The sequence below is a fragment of the Vulpes lagopus genome, chromosome 1 (genome assembly GCF_018345385.1).
Source record: "Vulpes lagopus strain Blue_001 chromosome 1, ASM1834538v1, whole genome shotgun sequence".
In the NCBI taxonomy this organism is placed as follows: Eukaryota; Metazoa; Chordata; class Mammalia; order Carnivora; family Canidae; genus Vulpes; species Vulpes lagopus.
In genome coordinates, this window is record NC_054824.1 from 148825272 (window position 1) to 148849683 (window position 24412).

At 38.8% G+C, this 24412-nt stretch overlaps 1 protein-coding gene across 6 annotated transcripts in view; it reads right to left on the reverse strand.

Annotated features, from left to right (window-relative positions):
- CNST (consortin, connexin sorting protein) overlaps positions 1-24412 on the reverse strand; it is a 131256-nt gene that overhangs the window by 57692 nt on the left and 49152 nt on the right. For 3 of the 6 annotated variants that reach the window (XM_041750620.1, XM_041750606.1, XM_041750613.1), the window contains 2 exons: positions 22951-23376; positions 16434-16472 (listed from right to left, as the gene is read on the reverse strand). In XM_041750620.1, the coding sequence (XP_041606554.1) occupies positions 16434-16472; positions 22951-23326 (415 nt within the window). In that variant the 5' untranslated portion in view covers positions 23327-23376. The remainder of the gene's footprint in view (positions 1-16433; positions 16473-22950; positions 23377-24412) is intronic. The other 3 variants (XM_041750644.1, XM_041750635.1, XM_041750628.1) reach the window with 1 other exon arrangement.

Here is a 24412-nt window from a genome sequence, read left to right on the forward strand (position 1 = left end):
ATTCATGAGAAACACAGAGAGAGAGGCAGAGACACAAACAGGGAGAAGCAGGCTCCACACAGGGAGCCCAACATGGGACTTGATCCCAGATCTCCAGGATCAGGCCCTGGCTGAAGGTGCGCTGAAACCGCTGAGCCACCTGGGCTGCCCCTCAACCAAACATTTAAAGAAAAATTAACATGAATTATCTTTAACTCTTCCCAAAATTTGAAGAGGATGAAACACTGAGTCATTCTATGAGGCCAGCTTTACATTGACCCCAAATCCAGACAAAGACACACACACACACAAAAAAAGAAACTTCAGATCCATATCCCTTATGAAAGTACATGTAAAAATGCTCAACTTTTGGTGTGGAGTTTTAGGATGCTCTATGTTTAGTATCATGTTGTCTGCAAATAGTGACAGTCAAAAAAAAAAAAAAAAGGATTCTGAAAGCAGAGAAGCCTCACAAACAAGAGAATCTTCAATAAGAATCACAGCTAATTTCTCTTCCCAAACAATGGAAGTCAGGAGGCAATGAGATGGCAATATTCAAAGTACTGAAAGAAAAGGGCAATCAACCAAAAATTCTATATCTAAGAAAACTATCCTCAAAAATGAGGAAGAGGGACGCCTGAGTGGCTCAGTGGTTGAACATCTGCCTTTGGCTCAGGGTGTGAACCTGGGATCGAGTCCCACATCGGTCTCCCTGCAAGGAGCCTGCTTCTCCCTCTGCCTATGTCTCTGCCTCTCTCTGTATGTCTATCATGAATAAATACAATCCTTAAAAAAAAGTGAGGGTGGGCAGCCCAGGTGGCTCAGCGGTTTAGCGCTGCCTTTGGCCAAGGGCGTGATCCTGGAGATCCGGGATTAAGTCCCATGTCAGGATCCTTGCATGGAGCCTGCTTCTCCCTCTGCCTGTGTCTCTGCCTCTCTCTCTCTCTCTCTCTCTGTGTCTCTCATGAATAAGTAAATAAAATCTTTTAAAAAAAAGTGAGGGATAAATTAAGAAATTCTCAAAAGAACAAATGCTAAGGCAGTTGTTACTTGCAGAGCTATACTACAGCAAAAGTTAAAGGGAGTCTAGGCTGAAATGAAAGAACACTAAACAGTAACTCAAACTCACATGAAATAAAAACATGGGTAACAAAAACAATATATGTAAATATAAAAGTCAGGATAATTGTACTTCTGGTTTGTAATTCCTGTTTTTTTCCATATCATTTGAAGGAAAATGTATTAAAATATAATTATGTTAATTGGAACAAAAAACATATAGAACAGAAAACAAATAGCTAAGCGCCAGAAGTAAGTCCTTCCTTGTAATTACTTTAAACTGTAAATGGTTTAAATTCCTCAATTAAAAGGCAGCTATTAGCAGAATGGATGGCTTACTGATAAATTCAACCAAATACTTTTTATTTTTATATTTTTAAAGATTTTATTTGTTTATTCATGAGAAACACAGAGAGAGAGGCAGAGACACAAACAGGGAGAAGCAGGCTCCACACAGGGAGCCCAACATGGGACTTGATCCCAGATCTCCAGGATCAGGCCCTGGGCTGAAGGTGGCGCTAAACCGCTGAGCCACCTGGGCTGCCCCTCAACCAAACATTTAAAGAAAAATTAACATGAATTATCTTTAACTCTTCCCAAAATTTGAAGAGGATGAAACACTGAGTCATTCTATGAGGCCAGCTTTACATTGACCCCAAATCCAGACAAAGACACACACACACACAAAAAAAGAAACTTCAGATCCATATCCCTTATGAAAGTACATGTAAAAATGCTCAACAAAATACTAGAAAAACAAATTCAGCAGCATATGAAAATGATTATATACCGTGATCAAGTTTGTTTTATCCCATGAACTCAAGGGTAGTTCAACATAAAAGCAATCAATGTAATACATCAGGTTAACAGAATGAAAAAAAAAAAACACATTATCATCTAATAATGCATAAAACACATATGACAAAATCCAACACCCTTTTTTGATAACAACTCTTAATAAATCAGGAATAGAAGTGAACTTATTCAATATAATAAAGGCCAAACATGAAAAACGTACAACAAACATCATATTCAAATGAAAAATTGGGAGCTTTTCCCCTAAAATCAGAAATAAGAAAAGGATAACTACCTTTACCACTTCTATTCAATGTAATATGGGAAGTTTTAGCCAGAGTATTTAAGGAACAAAAAGAAATAAAAGGCATTCAAGGTGGAAAGGAAGAAGTAAAACTATCTCTATTTGCAAATAACATAATCTTACATCTAGAAAACCCTTAGGAATCCATACATACGGGGCAGCTGGGGCTCAGGGGCTGAGCGTCTGCCTTTGGCTTAGGTCATGATTACAGGATCCTAGGATCAAGTCCCACATCAGGCTCCCCACAGGGAGCCTGCTTCTACCTCTGCCTATGTCTCTGCTTCTCTCTGTGTCTCTCATGTACAAATAAATAAAATCTTAAAAAAAAAAGAATCCACAGATAGAATTATTAGGCCTAATAAATCAATTCAACAAATTTGCAGCATAAAAAATCAATATGCAAAAATCAGCTGTAGTTTTATGCACTAGTACTGAACAACTGGAAGAGGTAGTTAAGAAAACAATTCCATTTACAATAGCATCAAAAAGAATAAAATACCTAGGAATAAATTTAAACACGGTGAAACAAGTCTTGTACACTAAGAATCACAAAACAATACTGAAAGAAATTAAAGAAGATAAAAATAAGGGGCACCTGAGTGACTTAGTCAGTTAAGCATCTGCCTTTGGCTTTGGTTATGATCCCAGGGTCCTGGGGTCTGGCCCCATGTCGGGCTCTCTGCTCATCAGGAAGCCTTCTCCTCCCTCTCCCTCTCCTTCTGTCTCTAACCCTCCCCCTGCTTGTGCTTGTACATGCGCTCTCTCTCAAATAAATAAATAAATAAATAAATAAATAAATAAATAAATAAATAAAATCTTTAAAAAAAAGTGAGGGATAAATTAAGAAATTCTCAAAAGAACAAATGCTAAGGCAGTTGTTACTTGCAGAGCTATACTACAGCAAAAGTTAAAGGGAGTCTAGGCTGAAATGAAAGAACACTAAACAGTAACTCAAACTCACATGAAATAAAAACATGGGTAACAAAAAACAATATATGTAAATATAAAAGTCAGGATAATTGTACTTCTGGTTTGTAATTCCTGTTTTTTTTCCATATCATTTGGAAGGAAAATGTATTAAAATATAATTATGTTAATTGGAACAAAAAACATATAGAACAGAAAACAAATAGCTAAGCGCCAGAAGTAAGTCCTTCCTTGTAATTACTTTAAACTGTAAATGGTTTAAATTCCTCAATTAAAAGGCAGCTATTAGCAGAATGGATGGCTTACTGATAAATTCAACCAAATACTTTTTATTTTTATATTTTTAAAGATTTTATTTGTTTATTCATGAGAAACACAGAGAGAGAGGCAGAGACACAAACAGGGAGAAGCAGGCTCCACACAGGGAGCCCAACATGGGACTTGATCCCAGATCTCCAGGATCAGGCCCTGGGCTGAAGGTGGCGCTAAACCGCTGAGCCACCTGGGCTGCCCCTCAACCAAACATTTAAAGAAAAATTAACATGAATTATCTTTAACTCTTCCCAAAATTTGAAGAGGATGAAACACTGAGTCATTCTATGAGGCCAGCTTTACATTGACCCCAAATCCAGACAAAGACACACACACACACAAAAAAAGAAACTTCAGATCCATATCCCTTATGAAAGTACATGTAAAAATGCTCAACAAAATACTAGAAAAACAAATTCAGCAGCATATGAAAATGATTATATACCGTGATCAAGTTTGTTTTATCCCATGAACTCAAGGGTAGTTCAACATAAAAGCAATCAATGTAATACATCAGGTTAACAGAATGAAAAAAAAAAAACACATTATCATCTAATAATGCATAAAACACATATGACAAAATCCAACACCCTTTTTTGATAACAACTCTTAATAAATCAGGAATAGAAGTGAACTTATTCAATATAATAAAGGCCAAACATGAAAAACGTACAACAAACATCATATTCAAATGAAAAATTGGGAGCTTTTCCCCTAAAATCAGAAATAAGAAAAGGATAACTACCTTTACCACTTCTATTCAATGTAATATGGGAAGTTTTAGCCAGAGTATTTAAGGAACAAAAAGAAATAAAAGGCATTCAAGGTGGAAAGGAAGAAGTAAAACTATCTCTATTTGCAAATAACATAATCTTACATCTAGAAAACCCTTAGGAATCCATACATATGGGGCACCTGGGGCTCAGGGGCTGAGCGTCTGCCTTTGGCTTAGGTCATGATTACAGGATCCTAGGATCAAGTCCCACATCAGGCTCCCCACAGGGAGCCTGCTTCTACCTCTGCCTATGTCTCTGCTTCTCTCTGTGTCTCTCATGTACAAATAAATAAAATCTTAAAAAAAAAAAGAATCCACAGATAGAATTATTAGGCCTAATAAATCAATTCAACAAATTTGCAGCATAAAAAATCAATATGCAAAAATCAGCTGTAGTTTTATGCACTAGTACTGAACAATTGGAAGAGGTAGTTAAGAAAACAATTCCATTTACAATAGCATCAAAAAGAATAAAATACCTAGGAATAAATTTAAACACGGTGAAACAAGTCTTGTACACTAAGAATCACAAAACAATACTGAAAGAAATTAAAGAAGATAAAAATAAGGGGCACCTGAGTGACTTAGTCAGTTAAGCATCTGCCTTTGGCTTTGGTTATGATCCCAGGGTCCTGGGGTCTGGCCCCATGTCGGGCTCTCTGCTCATCAGGAAGCCTTCTCCTCCCTCTCCCTCTCCTTCTGTCTCTAACCCTCCCCCTGCTTGTGCTTGTACATGCGCTCTCTCTCAAATAAATAAATAAATAAATAAATAAATAAATAAATAAATAAATAAAATCTTTAAAAAAAGGTAAAAATAATAGAGAGACATGCACTGCTCATGAATTATAAGATTTAATGTTAAGATGGCAATTCCGGGAGAAGAAATGTATGGGAAATATCAGAAAGAGAGACAGAACATAAAGACTCCTAACTCTGGGAAACGAACTAGGGGTGGTGGAAGGGGAGGAGGGCAGGGGGTGGGGGTGAATGGGTGACGGGCACTGACGGGGGGCACTTGACGGGATGAGCACTGGGTGTTATTCTGTATGTTGGCAAATTGAACACCAATAAAAAATAAATTTATTATTAAAAAAAAGATGGCAATTCCACCAAACAATCTACAGATTCAGTGTAATCCAAATCAAAATCCCAACAGTGTTTTCTGCTAAAAAAGAAGACAACATCCTAAAATTCATATAAAATTTCTAAAATTCATATAAAATTTCAAGGGACCCAGAATAGCCAAAATTGTCTTGAAAATGAACAAAATTAGAGGACTCATACTTCTAGATTTCAAAACTTATTATAAAGTTACAGTAAAAACACACTGTGGTACTGGCATAAGGATAGACCTATTACATACATACCAATGGTACAGAATTGAGAACTCAAGAATAAACTCTCATATTCATAGTTCATTCATTTTTGACAATGGTGCTATGGTCATCCAATATGAAAAGAAGTGTTTTCAACAGACTGCTGGGGCAACTGGTTATCTTCATGTAAAAGAATGAAGTTGGATCCTTACTTATATATAGAAGGAACTAAAAATGGATCAAAGATGGGGTGCCTGGGTGGCTCAGTTGGTTGAGTGACTGACTCTTGATTTCGGCTGAGGTCATGATCTCAGGGTTGTGAGATGGAGCCCTGCATTGGGCTCTGCACTGAGCATGGAGCCTGCTTAAGATTCTCTCTCCCACTGTCCCTCTCCCTCTCTCTCTCTAGGTGGATCAAAGACCTAAATAAAGAGCTAAAACTATAAAACTTTTAGAAAAAAACATTGGGGAGTTATTTTCTTCACATTGGATTTGCCAATGATTTTTTGGATAAGGCATCAAAAGCACAGCAAATAAAAGAAAAAAAAAACTAGATAAATTGTTTATCTAAATTAAAAACATTCTGTGAATGAATGTTAAAACTAAAATGTGAGTGAAAAGACAATCCACAGAATGGAAGAAAATATCTTCAAGTCATAAATCTGACAAGGAATTAATATCTAGAATACATAAAGAACTCCTACAACTGAACAATAATGAAACAAACAACCCAATTCAAAAATGAACAAAGGACTTGAATGGATGTATCGCTAAGGAAGATACACAAATGGGCAATAAGCATGAAAAGATGTTGAATATCACAAGCCACTGGGAAAATGCAAATCAAATCCACAACGAGATGCCAGTTTATATCCATTACTATGACTATAGCATAAGCCTGATCATTTGGTTTGCCTATAAAAACTAGTCTGGAATAAACATGCTGCCAGTTACACAACTAGATGAAGAGCCAGGCCACCCACCCATGTAGTTCGCCTTTTCACAAAGCCCTGGTTGACCTGGATAACTGACCATTTGACTGATCCCTTCTCCCTTCCTGTGCTTTATTTCCTGCTCTTATGTTTTAAATTCACCCACAAAGTCCTAGGTGCTCTATCCTCCACCAAATAAAGGCAAAACTCCAGTCTGTTTTCCCTCCCTTTTTCTATAGGTGATATTGCTGCATGACTTTGAGCATGTAATGTACCCTCCAAAACTTATAAATTACAACCCTTTTTTTTTCAAAGTTCACTAATGGTTGTTACTGAGGTGTGTCTTGTTTTTTTTTTAGATTTTTTAAAAATTTTATTTATTCATGAGAGACAGAGAGGCAGAGACACAGGCAGAGGGAGAAGCAGGCTCCATGCAGGGAGCCTGACGTGGGACTCAATCCTGGGTCTCCAGGATCAGGCCCAGGGCTGAAGGCGGCGCTAAACCACTGAGCCACTGGGCTGCCCTGAGGTGTGTCTTGTAATTGTAATCAGAACTGCAAGGTCCTGTCCAACCACAACGTTGTGTCTGGTCAGGGAAATGTCTGTGGGGGCCACCTCAAGTAATATCAGTAAGTGGCTGGTGGTATTTTTAGCCCATAGCATCGCTATCCACGGGTGGATAGCATGGAGCCTGCTTCTCCCTCTGTTAGGAGGTGGACACCTAACAATGGCAATCATCAGACAAACAGGATGTAGAGAAACTAGAACCCTTGTGCATCCCTGATAGGAATGTACAATGATGCAGCTGCTACAGAGGACAGTTTGGCAATTCCTCAAAAAATTAAACTTTATTACCATATGATCTAGCAATTCCATTTCTAGGTAGATATATACAAACCAGGTATATTTCTAGGCATAAAGGCACTCAAACAGATATACGTATGCCAATGTTCAAAGCAGCATTATTCACATTTTTCAGAAGATTTTTAAATTTATTTATTTTAGAGACAGAGTGAGAGGGAGTGAGCAAGCAGGGCGGGGAGAAGAAGAGGGAGAGGGACAAGCAGACTCCCTGTTGAGTGCAGAGCCCGATGTGTCTCGGGGCTCGATTTCAGGACCCTGAGATCATGACCTGAACTGAAATTAAGAGTCAGATGCTCAAGTGACTGAGTCACCCAAGCGCCTTGCAGCATTATTCACATTAGCCAAAAGGTGAAGATGAATGGATACACAAAATGTGGTATATATGTGCTGCAACATGGGTGAACTTGAAAACATTGTTCTAAGTGAAATAAGCCAGTGACATAAAAACAAATTATTGTCTGACTGTACTTAGATGAAAATCTACAACAGGAAATTCATACAGAGAGAAAGCAGAACTGAGGTTACCTGGGGGGATGGGAGGAGGGATGTGGAGCTATTACTGAATGTTCACAGAGTCTCTGCTTTGAGTGATAAAAATTTTGGAAATGGTGGTGATGGTTATGCAACATTATGAATTTAATTAATGACTTTGAATTGTACTCTTAAAATAGCAAATTTGGGCAGCCCTGGTCGCTCAGCAGATTAGTGCCGCCTTTGGCCCAGGATGTGATCCTGGAGACCCAGGATTGAGTCCCACGTCGGGGTCCCTGCATGCTCAGCACTCAAACAGATATACGTATGCCAATGTTCAAAGCAGCATTATTCACATTTTTCAGAAGATTTTTAAATTTATTTATTTTAGAGACAGAGTGAGAGGGAGTGAGCAAGCAGGGCGGGGAGAAGAAGAGGGAGAGGGACAAGCAGACTCCCTGTTGAGTGCAGAGCCCGATGTGTCTCGGGGCTCGATTTCAGGACCCTGAGATCATGACCTGAACTGAAATTAAGAGTCAGATGCTCAAGTGACTGAGTCACCCAAGCGCCTTGCAGCATTATTCACATTAGCCAAAAGGTGAAGATGAATGGATACACAAAATGTGGTATATATGTGCTGCAACATGGGTGAACTTGAAAACATTGTTCTAAGTGAAATAAGCCAGTGACATAAAAACAAATTATTGTCTGACTGTACTTAGATGAAAATCTACAACAGGAAATTCATACAGAGAGAAAGCAGAACTGAGGTTACCTGGGGGGATGGGAGGAGGGATGTGGAGCTATTACTGAATGTTCACAGAGTCTCTGCTTTGAGTGATAAAAATTTTGGAAATGGTGGTGATGGTTATGCAACATTATGAATTTAATTAATGACTTTGAATTGTACTCTTAAAATAGCAAATTTGGGCAGCCCTGGTCGCTCAGCAGATTAGTGCCGCCTTTGGCCCAGGATGTGATCCTGGAGACCCAGGATTGAGTCCCACGTCGGGGTCCCTGCATGGAGCCTGCTTCTCCCTCTGCCTGTGTCTCTGCCTCTCTCTCTCTCTCTCTTTCTGTGTCTGTCATGAATAAATAAATAAAATCTTAAGAAAGAACAGCAAATTCATGTTATACATATTTTGCTGCAATATTAAAACAATAAAAGGAAAAAAACAATAAAAGGGAAAAAAGCGCCTTCATTTCTGTGATTTCGTGTTAGGATTCTTAGAGTTATTACATAACTGAATTCCTCAAACCGCCTGACTTGTTTATACTGATGCATACCTTGGGCGTAATTTTGGAAAATGGATCAGAAATAATTTTTAGGTGCAGTCAGTTGATTGGTGGACTCTTGGTTTTGGCTCAGATCGTGATCTTGGGGTCCTGAGATCTAGCCCCAGGACGGGCTCCCTGCTCAGCCTGGAGTCTGCTTCTCTCCCTCTGCCCCTCCCCACTGCTCACACAAGGTGTCTCTCTAAAATAAATAAATAAAACTTTTTTTTTAAAGAAAGACTTTTTAATAATGTTTTATGTAGTTCTGATGGCAGACTCTCTGTGCTTCGCCCCTTTTTCCTTCTACATTTCCTCACTGTGAGGTGGTTAGTGGCATAAAAATGGAGAGGAGAGCACTCATATTTAAACATCCCTGATCACTAGCTAAGCAGTTAAGTATGAAAAGGAAGGAATACTTCCTTTTAAACTTTGTAAAAAGGAAGTATTCCTTCCTTCTCCCCAACACTAGATACTAGTGTTATGAGTGAGATAAATCTGAAAATGAGCCAACTTCCTTGTGACCTGACCTGGGGTCAAAGGGATACCTTATGTAATCATGGCACAATTACCACCTGCTCCACCCCACACATTCCTCTGCCTTCAGAGGAAACAGCATACAGCAGAGGCTGGGAGCTGAGGCCACAGTCAAGCTGCCCTGGGACTAAAGGAAGTGACCCAACTCCTCATAAACGAATGGCTAAGGATGACACAAAGTGACACATGACGGACACCCAGTGTTTAGTACACACTAAAAGTGGCAGCACCGGTCTCTTGACTGAGTGTCAGGCAGGTGATTTCAGTCAGTGTCAATACTGGGACAGGACTACATAAATACAGACACTGGACTTTATGAAAATTCCTTAATGTTTCAGGACTATTGAGAGGGTCAGAACTCAAAGAAGGCTGAGAGACCACTCCAGGCATTAGCTAAATCACCAACGTTTTCAGTGCGTTGGTGAAAATGCACCATTGTAGAGATTCCATGGTGCATTACACAGCACAATATAAACCTTCAAAAGAATGTTCTTATTTTCCTCTCAGGTAGATGCCATGAAAGATGCTTCTCTTGAGTGGAAGGAACAGCCCTTTTTACAGCTTGTTTGCTCTGCTAAAGCTCTTAAAGAAGCAGAGCTTTATTTACTCATCAGGATTGTTCATGAGCCCAGCCTAACTGCTGTCTAGATCTATCATAAGCCTAACTCGATATGTACGCACTGCTGCCTCCAGCCAGACAGCCTTGAACTCAAAGACCATTATTTCTTTTCTCCTTTCATATAAAAGGCTCACTTAAGATACAAACTGTCTGAATATCCTGAACTCAATATTTAGACTTACAAATACACAGCAGATCTGAAAAAGGGTTTCAAGAAACTCAAAGGTAGTTCAACAGACGTATGCCCATGATGCTCAGATGCACTGTTAAAAAGCCCGTCTCTACATCCACTGACTCGTCAATTGAAAAAGCAGATAATCCCACTAGCAGTTCTAAGTGACACCCTTCCTATCACAGCTATTCCCTCAAGTTCTATCATCTATCACTTTCTAGAGTGTGGTCCAGGCTGTTTTCAATTCATATTCAAGGCATAATTAGTACACATAAATATTGCTGGGATTTAGTTCTAAATTATGTGTAATATGTCAGCCAGCTGGATTGGATTCCCTAATTTTCTTCTTAGAAGTCTGCTTAGTTAGACATTTTATACTTAACTCATTTTACTAAAAACTAAAAATGAAGATTTCTCTAAGCATACAATTAATTATACTAGTTTTTAGACTTTTTATCCATGACTACAGACAAATACCAAAGTTTTCTCTTATCTTAAGCACTACCAAAGTTCAAATGCAATTAATATGTTATTTTTCCTTTAGAAGTGCACTGCTAATCTCAAAAAGGCTAAATTTTACCATATTTTTCAGTTCATTCCAAGCATATTGAATTCATCAGCTATCAAATATAAAATATTCCTTGGTTCTCTAGGATAAACAAAATTCTCAAATTTGATGTGGCCTATAAGAAACATGATCTTCTTATAAACTGAAATTACACGTATTTTATTTCTCTAACAAATATAAAGGTATACATTTAAATTCAAAACTTAAAAAGTGCCTATTTGTGGAAGAAGAGGGAGGACCTAAACACCCAAAGGAAACCGGATTGTTAAATTTTCCTTAAAGCCTCCCTCCCCTCCCTTAATATTCTGTAATTCTCTAAAAGCTACTGACATCAGAGATTCTCTTTGCAATTAGTGGAATTATATAAGAAAGAAAAATTTAGAAAGCCAGGAGTTAACTCTGAACCTTCAATAAGTCAAAAGAAAAACAGAAACATGCCGAATTTCTTGCAGTTTACAAAAAAGGTTGTCACATTCCATTATGCCAATAATCTGTAAATTTTGCAGAGACAAAGGACCACACCCCAACCATTTCTTCATATCACCAAGCCAACTACCACCCCAAACTGCTTTTTTCAAAACTGTTTTACTGACATATAATAATTAAAGTGTCCATACAGTTCAATGGCTTAGTATATTCAGTGGTGTGCAACCATCACCACAATCAATTTTACAAAGTTTTTATTACCCAAAAAAGAAACCCTATACTGTTTAGCACCCAATTTCTTTATTTCTCCCAATGTTCCCAGCCCTAGGTAGCCACTGATCTACCTCCTGTCTCTAAGGAATTGCCTACTCTGGATATTTCATATAAATGGAATCATACAATGTATGCATGGTCTTTTGTGGCTTCGTTCACTGAGGGTAAGGTTTTCATGTTGTAGTATGTGTCAGTACTTTATTCTTTCTTTTTTAGAGAGAAAGTGCACACACAGGAGAAGGGGGCAGGGGCAGAGGGAGGAGAGAGAGAATCTCAAGCAGGCTCCATGCTCCAGTGCAAAGTCCAATGCAGGGCTCCGTCTCATGACCCTGAATCATGACTGGAGCTGAAATCAAGACTCTGATGTTCAACCAGCTGAGCCACCCAGGTGCCCCAGTACTTTATTCTTTTATTGCCAAATAATATTCTATTGTATGGCTATACCCTCTACCTACTTTTGATCATATAGCTACATTTTTCAAATGCCTGTTTATGCTTGTTTCACGATTAGAAGCCAGTTGGATGTAATAACTTGGTTAAAAACACAACAAAACAAGAAAAAAAGCCCTTTTAATTAGTTTTGACTCTGTGAATGATGCTCAGAAATAGTTATTTTAAATAAATAAAGGTAAAAAGACATGTACTCTTTGTAGAGTTTATGAGCAAACAACAGTTGGAGTAAACAAAACAAAACAAAAAATCCAAAAAGCAAAAGGGACAATTTTGGAAAGTTCGACTTTAACAGTAGAAAACTGAGAAGCCAAGTCCCTAAACATCCTACCTGAATTTATGCTTTCATTAAGCTGAGTTCTGTGAAATCAGTAACACAATATTCTTAGTAAAATAAAGACAAAAGTCTTCATTTGTGCTTGTGTCACTATATATGTCTAATTGCAGAAAAATATATACATTTTTGGAGGTGCAGATTTCTCAACTTTTCTTTATATAAGAATATCACATTATAGACTTGATGGAGAATGGTGGTTTCTGGAAAGAATTTGAAAGGCCAGATTGAGAGGAATTCCCTTCTTTTTCACCATCTTTCTATATAGCTAACAGAGCATGACTGAATTCATGAAAAAAATACCTAGATAAGAAGCAGAAAGTTGTCTGACCAGCCTGTCTATGCCACAGAGTCTCCTGAGTCCCACCAGCAATCTCAGAGAAAGGCGCTCAGACCAAAAAGAATGTGGCTAGAAGTACCGTTACCTTCTGGCAGGACTGCTGTCATACTCGGGAGACACAGGGCTGTCCTGGCAGACTGAATGTAGGAGTAACCTGGGAGAGGTCCCCAGTGACCCGCCTCTGAATATCCATGCCCTTGGGGAATCCTCTCCCAGTATGGGCTGGACCTAGTGACCTAACACAGAACATGGGAAAAGTGACATTCTGTCACTTTTTAAAAGATTTTCTTTATTTAAGATTCCCTAAGAGAAAGGGAATGCGTGTGTGAGTGGGGGGAGGGGCGGGAGAGGAAGAGAGAGAGAGAGAGAGAGAGAGAGAGAGAGAGAGAGAATACTCAAGCAGACTCTGCTGAATGGGAAGCCAGAACCAGTGCTCGATCTCACCACCCTGAGATCATGACTTGAGCCAAAACCAAGAGTTGGACGCTTAACCCACTGAGCCACCCAGGTACCCCAGAATGTCACTTTTAAAATTACACTTTAAAAAATGTTTTGGGGGGTGGTTCAGTCAGTGGAGCATGCATGCGGCTCTTCGTCTCGGAGCTGAGTTCAGGTCCCACACTGGGCATAGACTTCACTTTAAAAAAAAAAAAAGGTGTGGCTTCTCACTGGTGCTCTCTCTTGCATTGCTACCGTTGGGGAGAGCCAGCTGACATGGTGTAAGGCATGAGGTAAAGTACTGGGAGGTAAGCCACACAGGGAGGGACTGAGGCCGATTATGTACCATCTGAGTGAGCTTGGAAGCACATTCTCCAGGCCCAGTCCAAGCCTTGACATGACTGCAGGCCTGGCCAATAGCCTGACTGGAATCTCATGAGACTTAAGCCAGAGACAAGAAGCTAAGCCACACCCAGATTCCTGACCCACAGAAACCATGAAATTATAAATGTGTGTCATTTTAAGCTGCTAAATTTTATGAATATTTGTTAATGCAGTAACAGATAACACCAGACTATGTAAAATTCTTCAATTTTCTGCTTTTTGATTATATTCTACTGTCCCTTCCCACATATTTGTGTTTTCAATGGCAACAAACACCATTCCCAATGCTCCTGGAAATGGCACAGTCTGTTGGAAGAACTAGAGGATGGTACAGGTTACATTTCTACCATTCTAGCTACCAAGTTAGGATCATCCTCAGAAGAGGGTGACATGTTTCCCCAAACCCTCACCTGAGCTGTTCATGGAAGTTTTCCACTATTTCATTCGTGGTCAGAATACCTAGGAGACTATACTTGAAGCTCATGCCCATCATCCTCCAAACTGCTCCCTCCATCCCCCACACTGAATTTGTGTTCCTTCCTGCCCTAAGCCACTGCTCTCAGCATGGACTTCAAGTACCATGCACCCTTTGGATAATTCTATTATTTGACTTAACACTTGCCTTCCCATTGAACTCCAGGAGGAGTCCATGAGGGTTAGAGCATCAGCTGTCTTGTTATTGCTGTATTTCTATTGCCTGGAAAATATTTACACAGTGGAATGTTAATGAAAGTTGGAGAATTACCATCGCCATTATTATTAATCCTATCGAGAGAAACTCACTGTTTAGGAGGACAAGCAGAACTCTGCTACACAGGAAACACATCTGGCTCACTAGAAGCCATGGGTTCACATCCTATTTTTCCCCCTTATCTCCTGCAGAGATGGACAAGGCACTTTATAGAGTAAACCTGAATCTCCATATTTATAAAAATTAAGGTACTCTACCTTCTGGGTGGTGAACACATTGAGATGTGGGAGAGAAGAGCACCTGGAAAGGGAGTGGATACCTCCCCGCCCTTTCCCCAGACCTTGTCCTATGCATCTCTTTCATCTGGCTGTTCCTGAGTTATATCCTTTCATAATAAACTGGTGACCTAGTAAGTAAAAATCAATAAATTAACCAGTAAAATTTAGAAAAATAAAAGTAAATTTTAAAATAAATTTTAAAAAGAGGTTAAAGTAGGCCATTTTCAAGATCCTTTCTAGCTTTCCCAAAGCTACATCTTTAGCCAAGATCACAGTCCTGAGATCTAGACCAACTGCCTGTTCAACATGCCCACTTAGATGTCTAAAGGATCCCAAACACCTGACTCCAAATCACCACACTGCCTTCTGCCCTCCTCTTCCCACACTTGCTCCCTGTCTTTCTATATTCCCACCCTCTGTAAGCAGCATTATCATGCATCTGTCCCCTAAACCACACAACTGGGTTAATCATGGACTCTTTTCTACACCTAATATATGACCCGAACCAGTTAATTCCACCCCTTAATAACTCTGAGCCCACTTACTTCTCTCCAGCCCCACAGCTACTCCCTCAGTAAGGACCACTAGCAGCATCCCCTGCATAGATTATTGCAAAGGCCCCTTAACCAGTTGTACTGCCCCTAATCTTCTAGTATTCTAACCCATTCTCCACATTGTAGACTGAGCGATCTTTCTAAAAAACTGCAACTCACATCACATCAATCCTGTTCAGACCTGCTGGAAAGGCCCAGACTGGTTATTACAAAACAATAATTCTTTATAACCTAGACCTTGTTAATCTTTCGAGCTTCAGTCTCTCTACTGTTGTACTCTCTACTTTTCCCCTAGATTCATTCTTCCCTTCTATTCTGCTCCAGACAAACTGAATATTGAGAGTTGCTGAAACATGGGGTATTCCCTTCTCAGAATCCTCTGGGCTTTTGTCTGTAGTGTGCCTGCTACTTCTGAGGTCTTTCCTTTGCCCTCTATCCCCATTTCCTTTCCTTAGCCAGCACTTACTTGTCCTCAGAACAGCTTAGATGTCCAATCTCATCAACTCCTCCTAGAAGCCTTCCACAACCCACCAAGGACAATATTTCCACAGCTCCTAGTACCAGTAATGACTCCATATGACTAGACTGAACTTGTTAGTTACTTGGTTCCCATACTCAAACACACAAAACTCAATGGCAGGTTCACCAACAATGTTATAGTGCCTTGCATACACAACAATGTTCAATAAATGTCTGTTGACTAAGTAACTCTGTATGGTTATATAGAATAATGTAAAAAAAAATTTTAAGGGGAAGAATTCTTCTCTTATATAAAGTCATCATTTAGTCTATCTTAAAATATTTTTGTGGTGGAAGACTAATGGCCCCCACAGATATTCATGTTCTAATCCCCATAAATATGTCACATTATGTCACAAAGGGGAATTAGGCTGCAGATGGGATTAAGGTTGTTGGTTAATTAGTTGACCTTAAAAAAAAGCAGATTATCCTAAATTATCTGGGTGGGCCTTTACACGCGGAGGGAGTTGCATGTTGGCTATGAAACTGTGGAAGGGCAGCCACAAGCTGAGAAATGCAGTACCTAAGAGCCGAAAGGCAAGGAAGCTCAATTTCCCCTACAGCCTCGGGAAAAGAATCCAGCCCTGCTGACACCTTGAGACCCCTGTCAGACTCCTGACCCACAGGACTGGATGGTAATGGATGTGTGTTGGTTTTGAGCCACCAAGGTTGTGGTAATTTGTTATGGCAGCAATAGAAACCTAAATGTACTTTTAATATTGGGGCTTTTTTTAAATAAAGAGAATTTTGGCTAGGAATCTTAAAGTCCCTTCTGATTTTACAATTGTTTGAATCTAAGTAAATCAAAAGTCTTTTATTCTATTGTTACCTAGGCAACAGTTACCTTTCAGAGGAGATAGGATCTGTCTTCTTTGATCAATCCCTGAGGGAAGAGTAAAAAGAGAGGATACTGTTTCTGCAGGTCACTTTCTAAAGAAATTTTAATTTAAAAGAGCTGAAGCAAAGATAAGGTAAACCAGGACTTCAGAATCCTGAAGAATCTTGAAAGTTTAGTGTATAGTCTGCAAGCGAGTTAAATTGTTCATTTACCTACCTAATGAACAGAATGGGTTATAACCCCAAAATATCAATACCAGAGTCTATCATTCTTAGACAAGTTTTACCAGGCCTTTACACGTTTTTTTTTTAAAAGATTTTATTTATTTATTCATGAGAGATACAGAGAGAGAGAGAGAGAGAGAGAGAGAGAGGGAGAGAGAGGCAGAGATACAGGCAGAGGGAGAAGCAGGCTCCATGCAGGGAGCCTGACCTGGGACTCAATCCCAGGTCTCCAGGATCAGGCCCTGGGCTGAAGGCAGGGGCTAAACCGCTGAGCCACCTGGGCTGCCACCTATACACTTTTTAATTCGAATGCTCTTAGGTAAGTATCCATAGTCTTGTTCACCAAAGTCCATATCAATCCCATCAATCCTGGCCAAAACTATAACATATACATTACTCAACGGACTCCACTAGGCATTTGGCATCCCTATATGCCCCTAGGCATATAGGGGCCAACTATAAAGGTCTGCCTATGGCTGAAGTCAGATATGTGAAATTTAAATTTGGAAAACAAAACAAAACAAAAATAAATTTCGCATTTGCACTACCAGTTACTTTTACAGCATTACCAGTTATTACTTTAGATAGCAGTTAACTTGCCAGCAGGCATGTGATACCTGAAATTAAGCCAGGGTGGCCCTGGAATTACAATTTTTGGAATACACCTTAGGGGAGCAAGGCAGGGACAGGTAAACCTGAAAAGAGAGTATTAAAAAGATCTCAGGAGATAAGAAAGATACTGGCAAAAGAGGTAAGATGGTGTTAGAGTCAAAATTAAACCAATATCTTAATTTTGTTGAATGTTGCTCTGGGTTGAGGCACTCAGAAATCATCCTGTGACACACAACAAGACAAGTACTATCTAGAAGCACTTAACTTCGGCTGGCTACTTGATAAAGTGCTCTGCATACAGGATCACTTATTCTAAGGACAGTCTTGTAGAAAAGGTAGGATCAGCCGACCTACAGATAAGGCAACAGGCTCAGGGAAAGGAGTTACTTTTCAAAGGTCACAGAGGTAGGAACAGGCAGGGCCAAAGTCTTTACTCTTTTCACTCTGTAAACCTGACTCCAGCCATAGATGCATTCCCAAGATTTGTTTTCCTCCAGCTTTCATGCCCTTCCTGTCACCCACCCTCTCCCCACCTCCACCTTGAGGCCGTCAGGGGAACAAGCCAGGGCATTGACCAGTGAGCACTGCAAGTCAATCTGGAAGTTCTTCCTTTCTCAATTTCTATTTGCTGCCTATCTCTGGCTTCCTGCCATTTGCTGAAATGTTTGGTTAAATGCTTAGATACTCAGGTGACTGAGTAAATAAAGTATGTTTGATGGCAAGCATCAGAGCTTAATCTGAACTTGTCTTTTATAACCACACAAAATTTATGGGTTAATGGTTGCCAGGGGGTGGGGTGGGGGGATAGAGAAATGGGGAGTGACTTCTAATGGGTACAGGATTTCTTTTGAGGAGGATAAAATATTCTAGAATTACATACTAGTGATGGTTGTATAACTATGTGAATATATTAAAACCAGGAAGCTGTATACTTTATGAAGATGAATTTTATGGCATGTGAGTTACATCTGAAAAAAAAAGACTGTAGAGGAACTCTTGGGTGGCTCAGTGGTTGAGCATCTACCTTCAGCTCAGGACATGATCCCAGAGTTCTGGGATGGAGTCCCACATCGGGTTCTCCGCAGGGAGCCTGGTTCTCCCTCTGCCTATGTCTCTGCCTCTCTCTATGTGCCTCTCATGAATAAATAAATAAAATTTAAAAAAAGAGAGAGACTGTAGCAAAAAATCAAAGGATCAGATATTAACAAGTGTTGGAGAGGATATGGAAAAATTATAACCCTCATATGTTGCTGGTGAGAATGTAAATGGTGTAGCCAACAGTGGAAGATAGTTCAGGAAGATAGTTCAGCAGATCCTAGAACAGTTAAACAAAGTGTTTATTTATGATGCAGGAATTCTACTCCTAGGCATAATCAAAAAAAAAAAAAAAAAAAGAAAGAAAGAAAAGAAAAGAAAAGAAAAGAAAAGAAAAGAAAAGAAAACATATGTCCACATAAAAAACTTGTATGGTAATGTTCTTTGGAGCATTATTCAGCATAGCCAAAAAGTAGAAACAGTCCAAATGTCCATCAGCAAATAGATAAATGAAAATGTGGTATATCCATTGCAATAGAATATTAATTGACGATAAAAAGGAATAAAGTGAGGCATTCGGTTATGTGTCTGCCTCGGGCTCAAGTCATGATCTCAGGGTCCTGGGATTAAGCCCCTGGGATTAAGTCGAGCTCTGGGCTCAGTGGGGAGCCTGCTTCTCCCTCTTCCTCTGCCCCTCCCCCTGCTGTGCGTGCACACTCTCTCAAACAAATAAATGTTTAAAAAAAAAAGGAAAAAAGTACTGATATGTGGGGGTACAATATGGATGAATCTTGAAAACATTATGCTAAGTGAAAGAAGCCAGTCATAAAAGACCATATATTGTACGATTCCATTTACATTTATGTATGTCCTGAGGAGATAAATCTATAATGAAAGAAAGTAGATTAGTGGTTGCCTAGGGCTGGGATGGCTCAGTGGAAAATGGGGAGTGCCCACTAATAGGTTTTGGGTTTCTTTGTGTGATGATGAAAATGTTCTAAAATCAAAGGTGGTAATGGTTGTACAGCTTTGGTTAATATACGAAAAATCAATGAATTGTACATATTAAGTAACTGAAGTGTATGGTATGTGAATACCTCGATAAAGCTGTTTAAAAAATGGGGGAGGAGAGCAGAGGGAGAGAGAGAATCTCAAACATGCTTCACACCCAGCAGGGAGCCCAACGGGGTTGGGGGCTTGATTTCAAGACCCTGAGATCACAATCTAAGCTGAAATCAAGAATTGGACAGTTAGCCCACTAAGTCACCTAGGTGCTCCAAGCTGTTAAAAATTTATAGACTAATTTTCATTTGTCTTTAAGGTATTTACTTAAAGCAAGCCAGATTCAACTATAGTGAAAATTTGCTGTAATGGAGCTTGAAACCCTGCTTAGTTGACTATATTAAAGGGATTCAACTATTTTAAGGAAAGAAAATCTCATAATATAATGGTAACTGGACTTCTGTGAGGCTGAGTTCAAGGTTTTAGCAGGTTAACAGAGTGCTGCCTTCAGAAAAACCTGTAAATGACATCTCCTAATATTATTGCTCAACTATTTTTCCAGTACTAGCTTTCAGATACATGAAAAATTATTACAAATTAAACTAGGAATAGAGGCATAAGAGTAAATATATTCATCTTAACATGTTTTTTTTAAATTTTTTAATTGTTGAAAGAACACCTATCTATAAAAAACTTATTTCTGGTCTGGAATTGAATATCATGTTTTATATATCATTTCACATTTGAAAAGCTATTATTAGAAAAGTACTCATTTGCAAAATTTTGAAATTTTATTTACTTAGGATCTTAGAATTTCACAGTAATGGAAGACCTATCATACCCATGTCTAGATACCTATGTATGGACACTCTGCATTGTTTGCTCTGACATAGGAAATGAAATGGATTTGGGAATGACAAGATGGAGACATCTTTAGGCAGCTTTACTCCAGCTGAAGATGATGGCGCTGAATGGTGGCAGTGGAGATGACGAGAAACAGACTAACCAGAGAGATCTGAGGGAGATATGATCACTTGTACCTGGTGACAGGGTAAGTATTAAGAGGACAGGCTTCCGCAATCTCTCAGGGTAGAGTGAGAAGAGACCGTAGGCCATCCTAAAGCTTCCCATGCCAGGTGCCTTCCAGGTCTAGAGAGAAGTAATTCTGCTCTCCTGGAAATCTTTCCACTCAGCTTAAAATCCTTCTGCCCACCCAAACTTATCTTCTTTTAATTTAACAACAAAACTTAATGTACAAATAAAAAGGTACACCTTACATATAAAAAAAAAAACCCTATATGGATACAGAAGTGAATCACCAAATTTTAATCAAGTTTAGACCAAACCATCTCTGTTCAGGAATCTAAGGAATTGGGATGCCTGGGTGGCTCAGCAGTTGAGCGTTTGCCTTTGGCTTAGGGCGTGATCCCAGAGTTCCAGGACTGAGTCCCACATTGGGCTCCCTGCGAGAAGCCTGCTACTCCCTCTGCTTATGACTCTGCCTTCTCTCCATGTCTCTCATGACTAAATAAATAAAAATCCTAAAAAAAAAAAAAAAAGGAATCTAAGGAATTCATAGCTTGGAAAGAAATTTTATAGATATATACAGATGAACATCATCATTATACATTTGAGAAAACAAAAGTACAAAATGGTTAAGTCTCACCAACTGACCTAGAACCAGAGGTAATTGAATGTAGGTTTTGCAACTCCTAATTTTCTTAGTTTTAAACTAATTTTATTTAAGATATATAAAATAATTTTACAGCTAATCTGTATAAAGACTATTCCTAAGTTTTATAAATCATATATTTCAAAATGCATATCTGCTCAATGGCTAATAAATAACATAACTTTAAATAATATAATCACACCTACGGCAAATGGAATAAGGTCATGGAAAGAAGGAATATAAGGAGCCATAATCTTGAAGCTATGATTGACCCATATACATATGCAACTAGGTCCCAGTTCTTAAAAACACATTAGAGAGGCATAGTCAAATTGCTCTTGAATTATAGTTATTGTTGGATAAATCAATTTATATACAAATAGCACTACATACATCATCTGCTTATTTTAGGTCTTTTAAGAAAAGGCTTTCTATATGTCTTTTCAAATATTATTTTAATTTTCTTTAAGCATACTAAAGAAAAGCAAAAATGAAGGGATCAGTGAAAAGTGGAAAGCCTAACTAAGGAGCTACATTAAAAAGTTATCAAATCACTTTACTGAATAAATAAGGATCAAGGTGTAGGAACTGGAAAGTTTCATCTTTTACTCCAAATTAAAAAAACAAGAAACTGGATATGGATAAATGGACTATATTTCTAAGCAGCAAAAGATGAGGAGACACTGTCCTTGGTTCTCTGGAGCCTTCTGCAAAGACGTGGCTGAGGTGAGGCCATGCTACACCAGAGTCCCGGCCTCAGCCTCGGATGTGCCAGAACTCTCTAGTTCTACGTGTTTCTGATGGCAAATAACCACAGGCTGCCTTTGCCCCAGGGTCCCCTGTGATTAAGGAAAAAAAAGTCCACAGCTCCAAACTTTGCCAAACTATATGCCACAGGACAAATACTCTGCCAAAAAAACCCCCCAAAACCAAAAAACAAACATAAAACAAAAGAAAGATAAAAAAAGAGAAAAGAATTACTCTGAATTGCTTTGTAACCAAAGTGATACAAAGAAAGTTAGATGTCCTGTTCAACACTGATATATCATTGATATATCATTGATATAAGATTAATATATGTTAATGCATATTATTCACTTACTAAGTGACTTGGAAAGATTCTATAAAGATTTTAAAACTGTACCAGCACCTTGCACTCTCTCAAAAATAAACAAACAAACAAACAAACAAACAAACAAATAAAACGTTGGGAGATCGAGCCCTATGTTGGGCTCCATACTCAGCATAGAGTCTGTTTGAGATTCTCCTTCTCCCTCTGCCCTTTCCACTGCTCTCTCTCACTGTCTCAAACAAAATAAATTTTAAAAAACCCTGAACTGTACCAGCACAAAAACTCACAGATGAGAGATAAGAGCCACAGTGATGACAGAAGGAAATTTCTAGGGCTGATTCTGGTAGAAAATAATCTAATTTATAAAGGAAGAAGACTATATATATTTTAAATACTTAATGTGAGGGTGCCTGGGTGGCTTAGTCAGTTAAGCATCTGTCTTTGGCACAAGTCATAACTTCAGAGACCTGGGATCGAGCTCCATGTTGGGCTCCTGCTCAGTGGGGAGTCACCTTCTCCCTCTTCCTCTGTGCCTCCCCCTGCTCATGTCTGCTCACACATGCTCTTAAATAAATAAACAAAATCTTTTAAAAAATAATGAACAAAATATGTACAAATAACTTCAATTTCAGTACATTTATTATAGCAAATTACTGGGAATTGCCGTAAAGAAGTGGTGAAATAAATTACGCACACCCATGGGATGGAACACTGTGGAATATGTCACGTGTATGAAACGCCACACAGTGGGATCTACTCATGCTGCTGCAGAAGTAGCTCCAGAGTATATTAAGAGAAGTAAAGCAAGATGCAGGACTCTTGGGATGATACAAGTATATGGAATATGGAATGAGAAGAGTTTATTTTTAGGTGAAGAATAGCATAAAAAATAATTTAAAAAAATACCTTGTGGTATCTTAGTCATGCCTTTTTTGGTTCGTGTGCTTCTTTTTTCAGGTACTTTTCTGTCCCTTCCCACAAGGGCCTGCCCATCCCTGGGGCTTTCACAGGAAGTGTCCTCTGAGCTCTCCCACACAGCTACCTCACAGCTTGGTGGGCAGTTTTCATTATTGTTGATACTGTCCTGGGCAAGCACATCAGGTTTGCCCATGGCGCTGGTACCGCTGCTCAGACACTTGTGCCCGTCCCTCTCCAGCTGATTTTCATTTTCATCCGATGCAGAAGGCAAGCATGTCACTATGCGTCCCACACCGTCACCAGGATGGCACCCATCTTGTGACTCTATCTGAAGATTATCTGTAGGAGTTCCGCTGTCATCCATCAGAGCATCTTTTGTTGAACCATTTAAGTTTCAATCAAGTCTTTCCATATCTACAAAGACAAAAAGAAAAAAAGCTGCTTCAACTCTGGATTCTCAGTGATCTTTGAATTTCCTCTTGAGCTGTTTTACTCTAAGTAGGGAAAGGACAGAAAAGACCAAGGCTCATTTCTACTTCTTCCCCACTCACAATCCCACCCAACCTCACCTGGTTCTTGCTTTTACTACAGCGGTTCTCACCCCTGGCTGCATGTTTATTACCTGAAGAGTTTGTCCAGCATGGAGCCCTGCTACTGATACGTTTTTTAAGTTCTCTAAGATATTTTACTGTGCATGATGTTGGGACCATTGCCTTAATGAAATAAATTAATGGTTCAATGAGGTTATCTGCTAAAATCAATCCCTCATGTTATTGCTAGACACTTCCCAGACAAATGTACGTTGAAAAAGTCCTTTGTCTGCCTGAACAGCAGCAATATTTGGAAACAAACACATTTAAAGATATTGAAAAAGTAAATAAAAAAGGTATGTAGAAAAAAATTCAGGTAGTATATATTTATACTCTATTATACTCTATATATTATACTCTATTCTCTATATGTCATTTACTCACTAAAAATAAGCCCTGGAAAGTACCTTAGAATTGTCGGCAAATTCCTATTATATAATTAAAAAAAAAAAAAAGAAAAGAAAAAAGAGGGCTATGATTAACTCTAGGCTAGTTTAGACTTGGAAAATCTAAATCTGTTCCAAGGATCCTTCTAACATTGTAAAGACATAGAAAATAGATTCCAAACCTTTTATCAGACATGTTTATCCCCTCTTATCATCTAAAAATATATTACATTTTAAGGAAAATAATGTCAGCAAGATTTTGGAATTCTTTGCTTGTCAATCATTATTTTGCGTTTGAATCAAATATTCCAGTAATCTGAGAAAAATGTTAGTGACTTTCAAAATTCTTCAAATTAATATAAATTCTTATTTATTTGGTGTTTAGAAACACATCTATAAAGTACAATTCTTTTATTTTTTTTATTTTTTTATTTTTTATTTATGATAGGGACACAGTGAGAAAGAGAGGCAGAG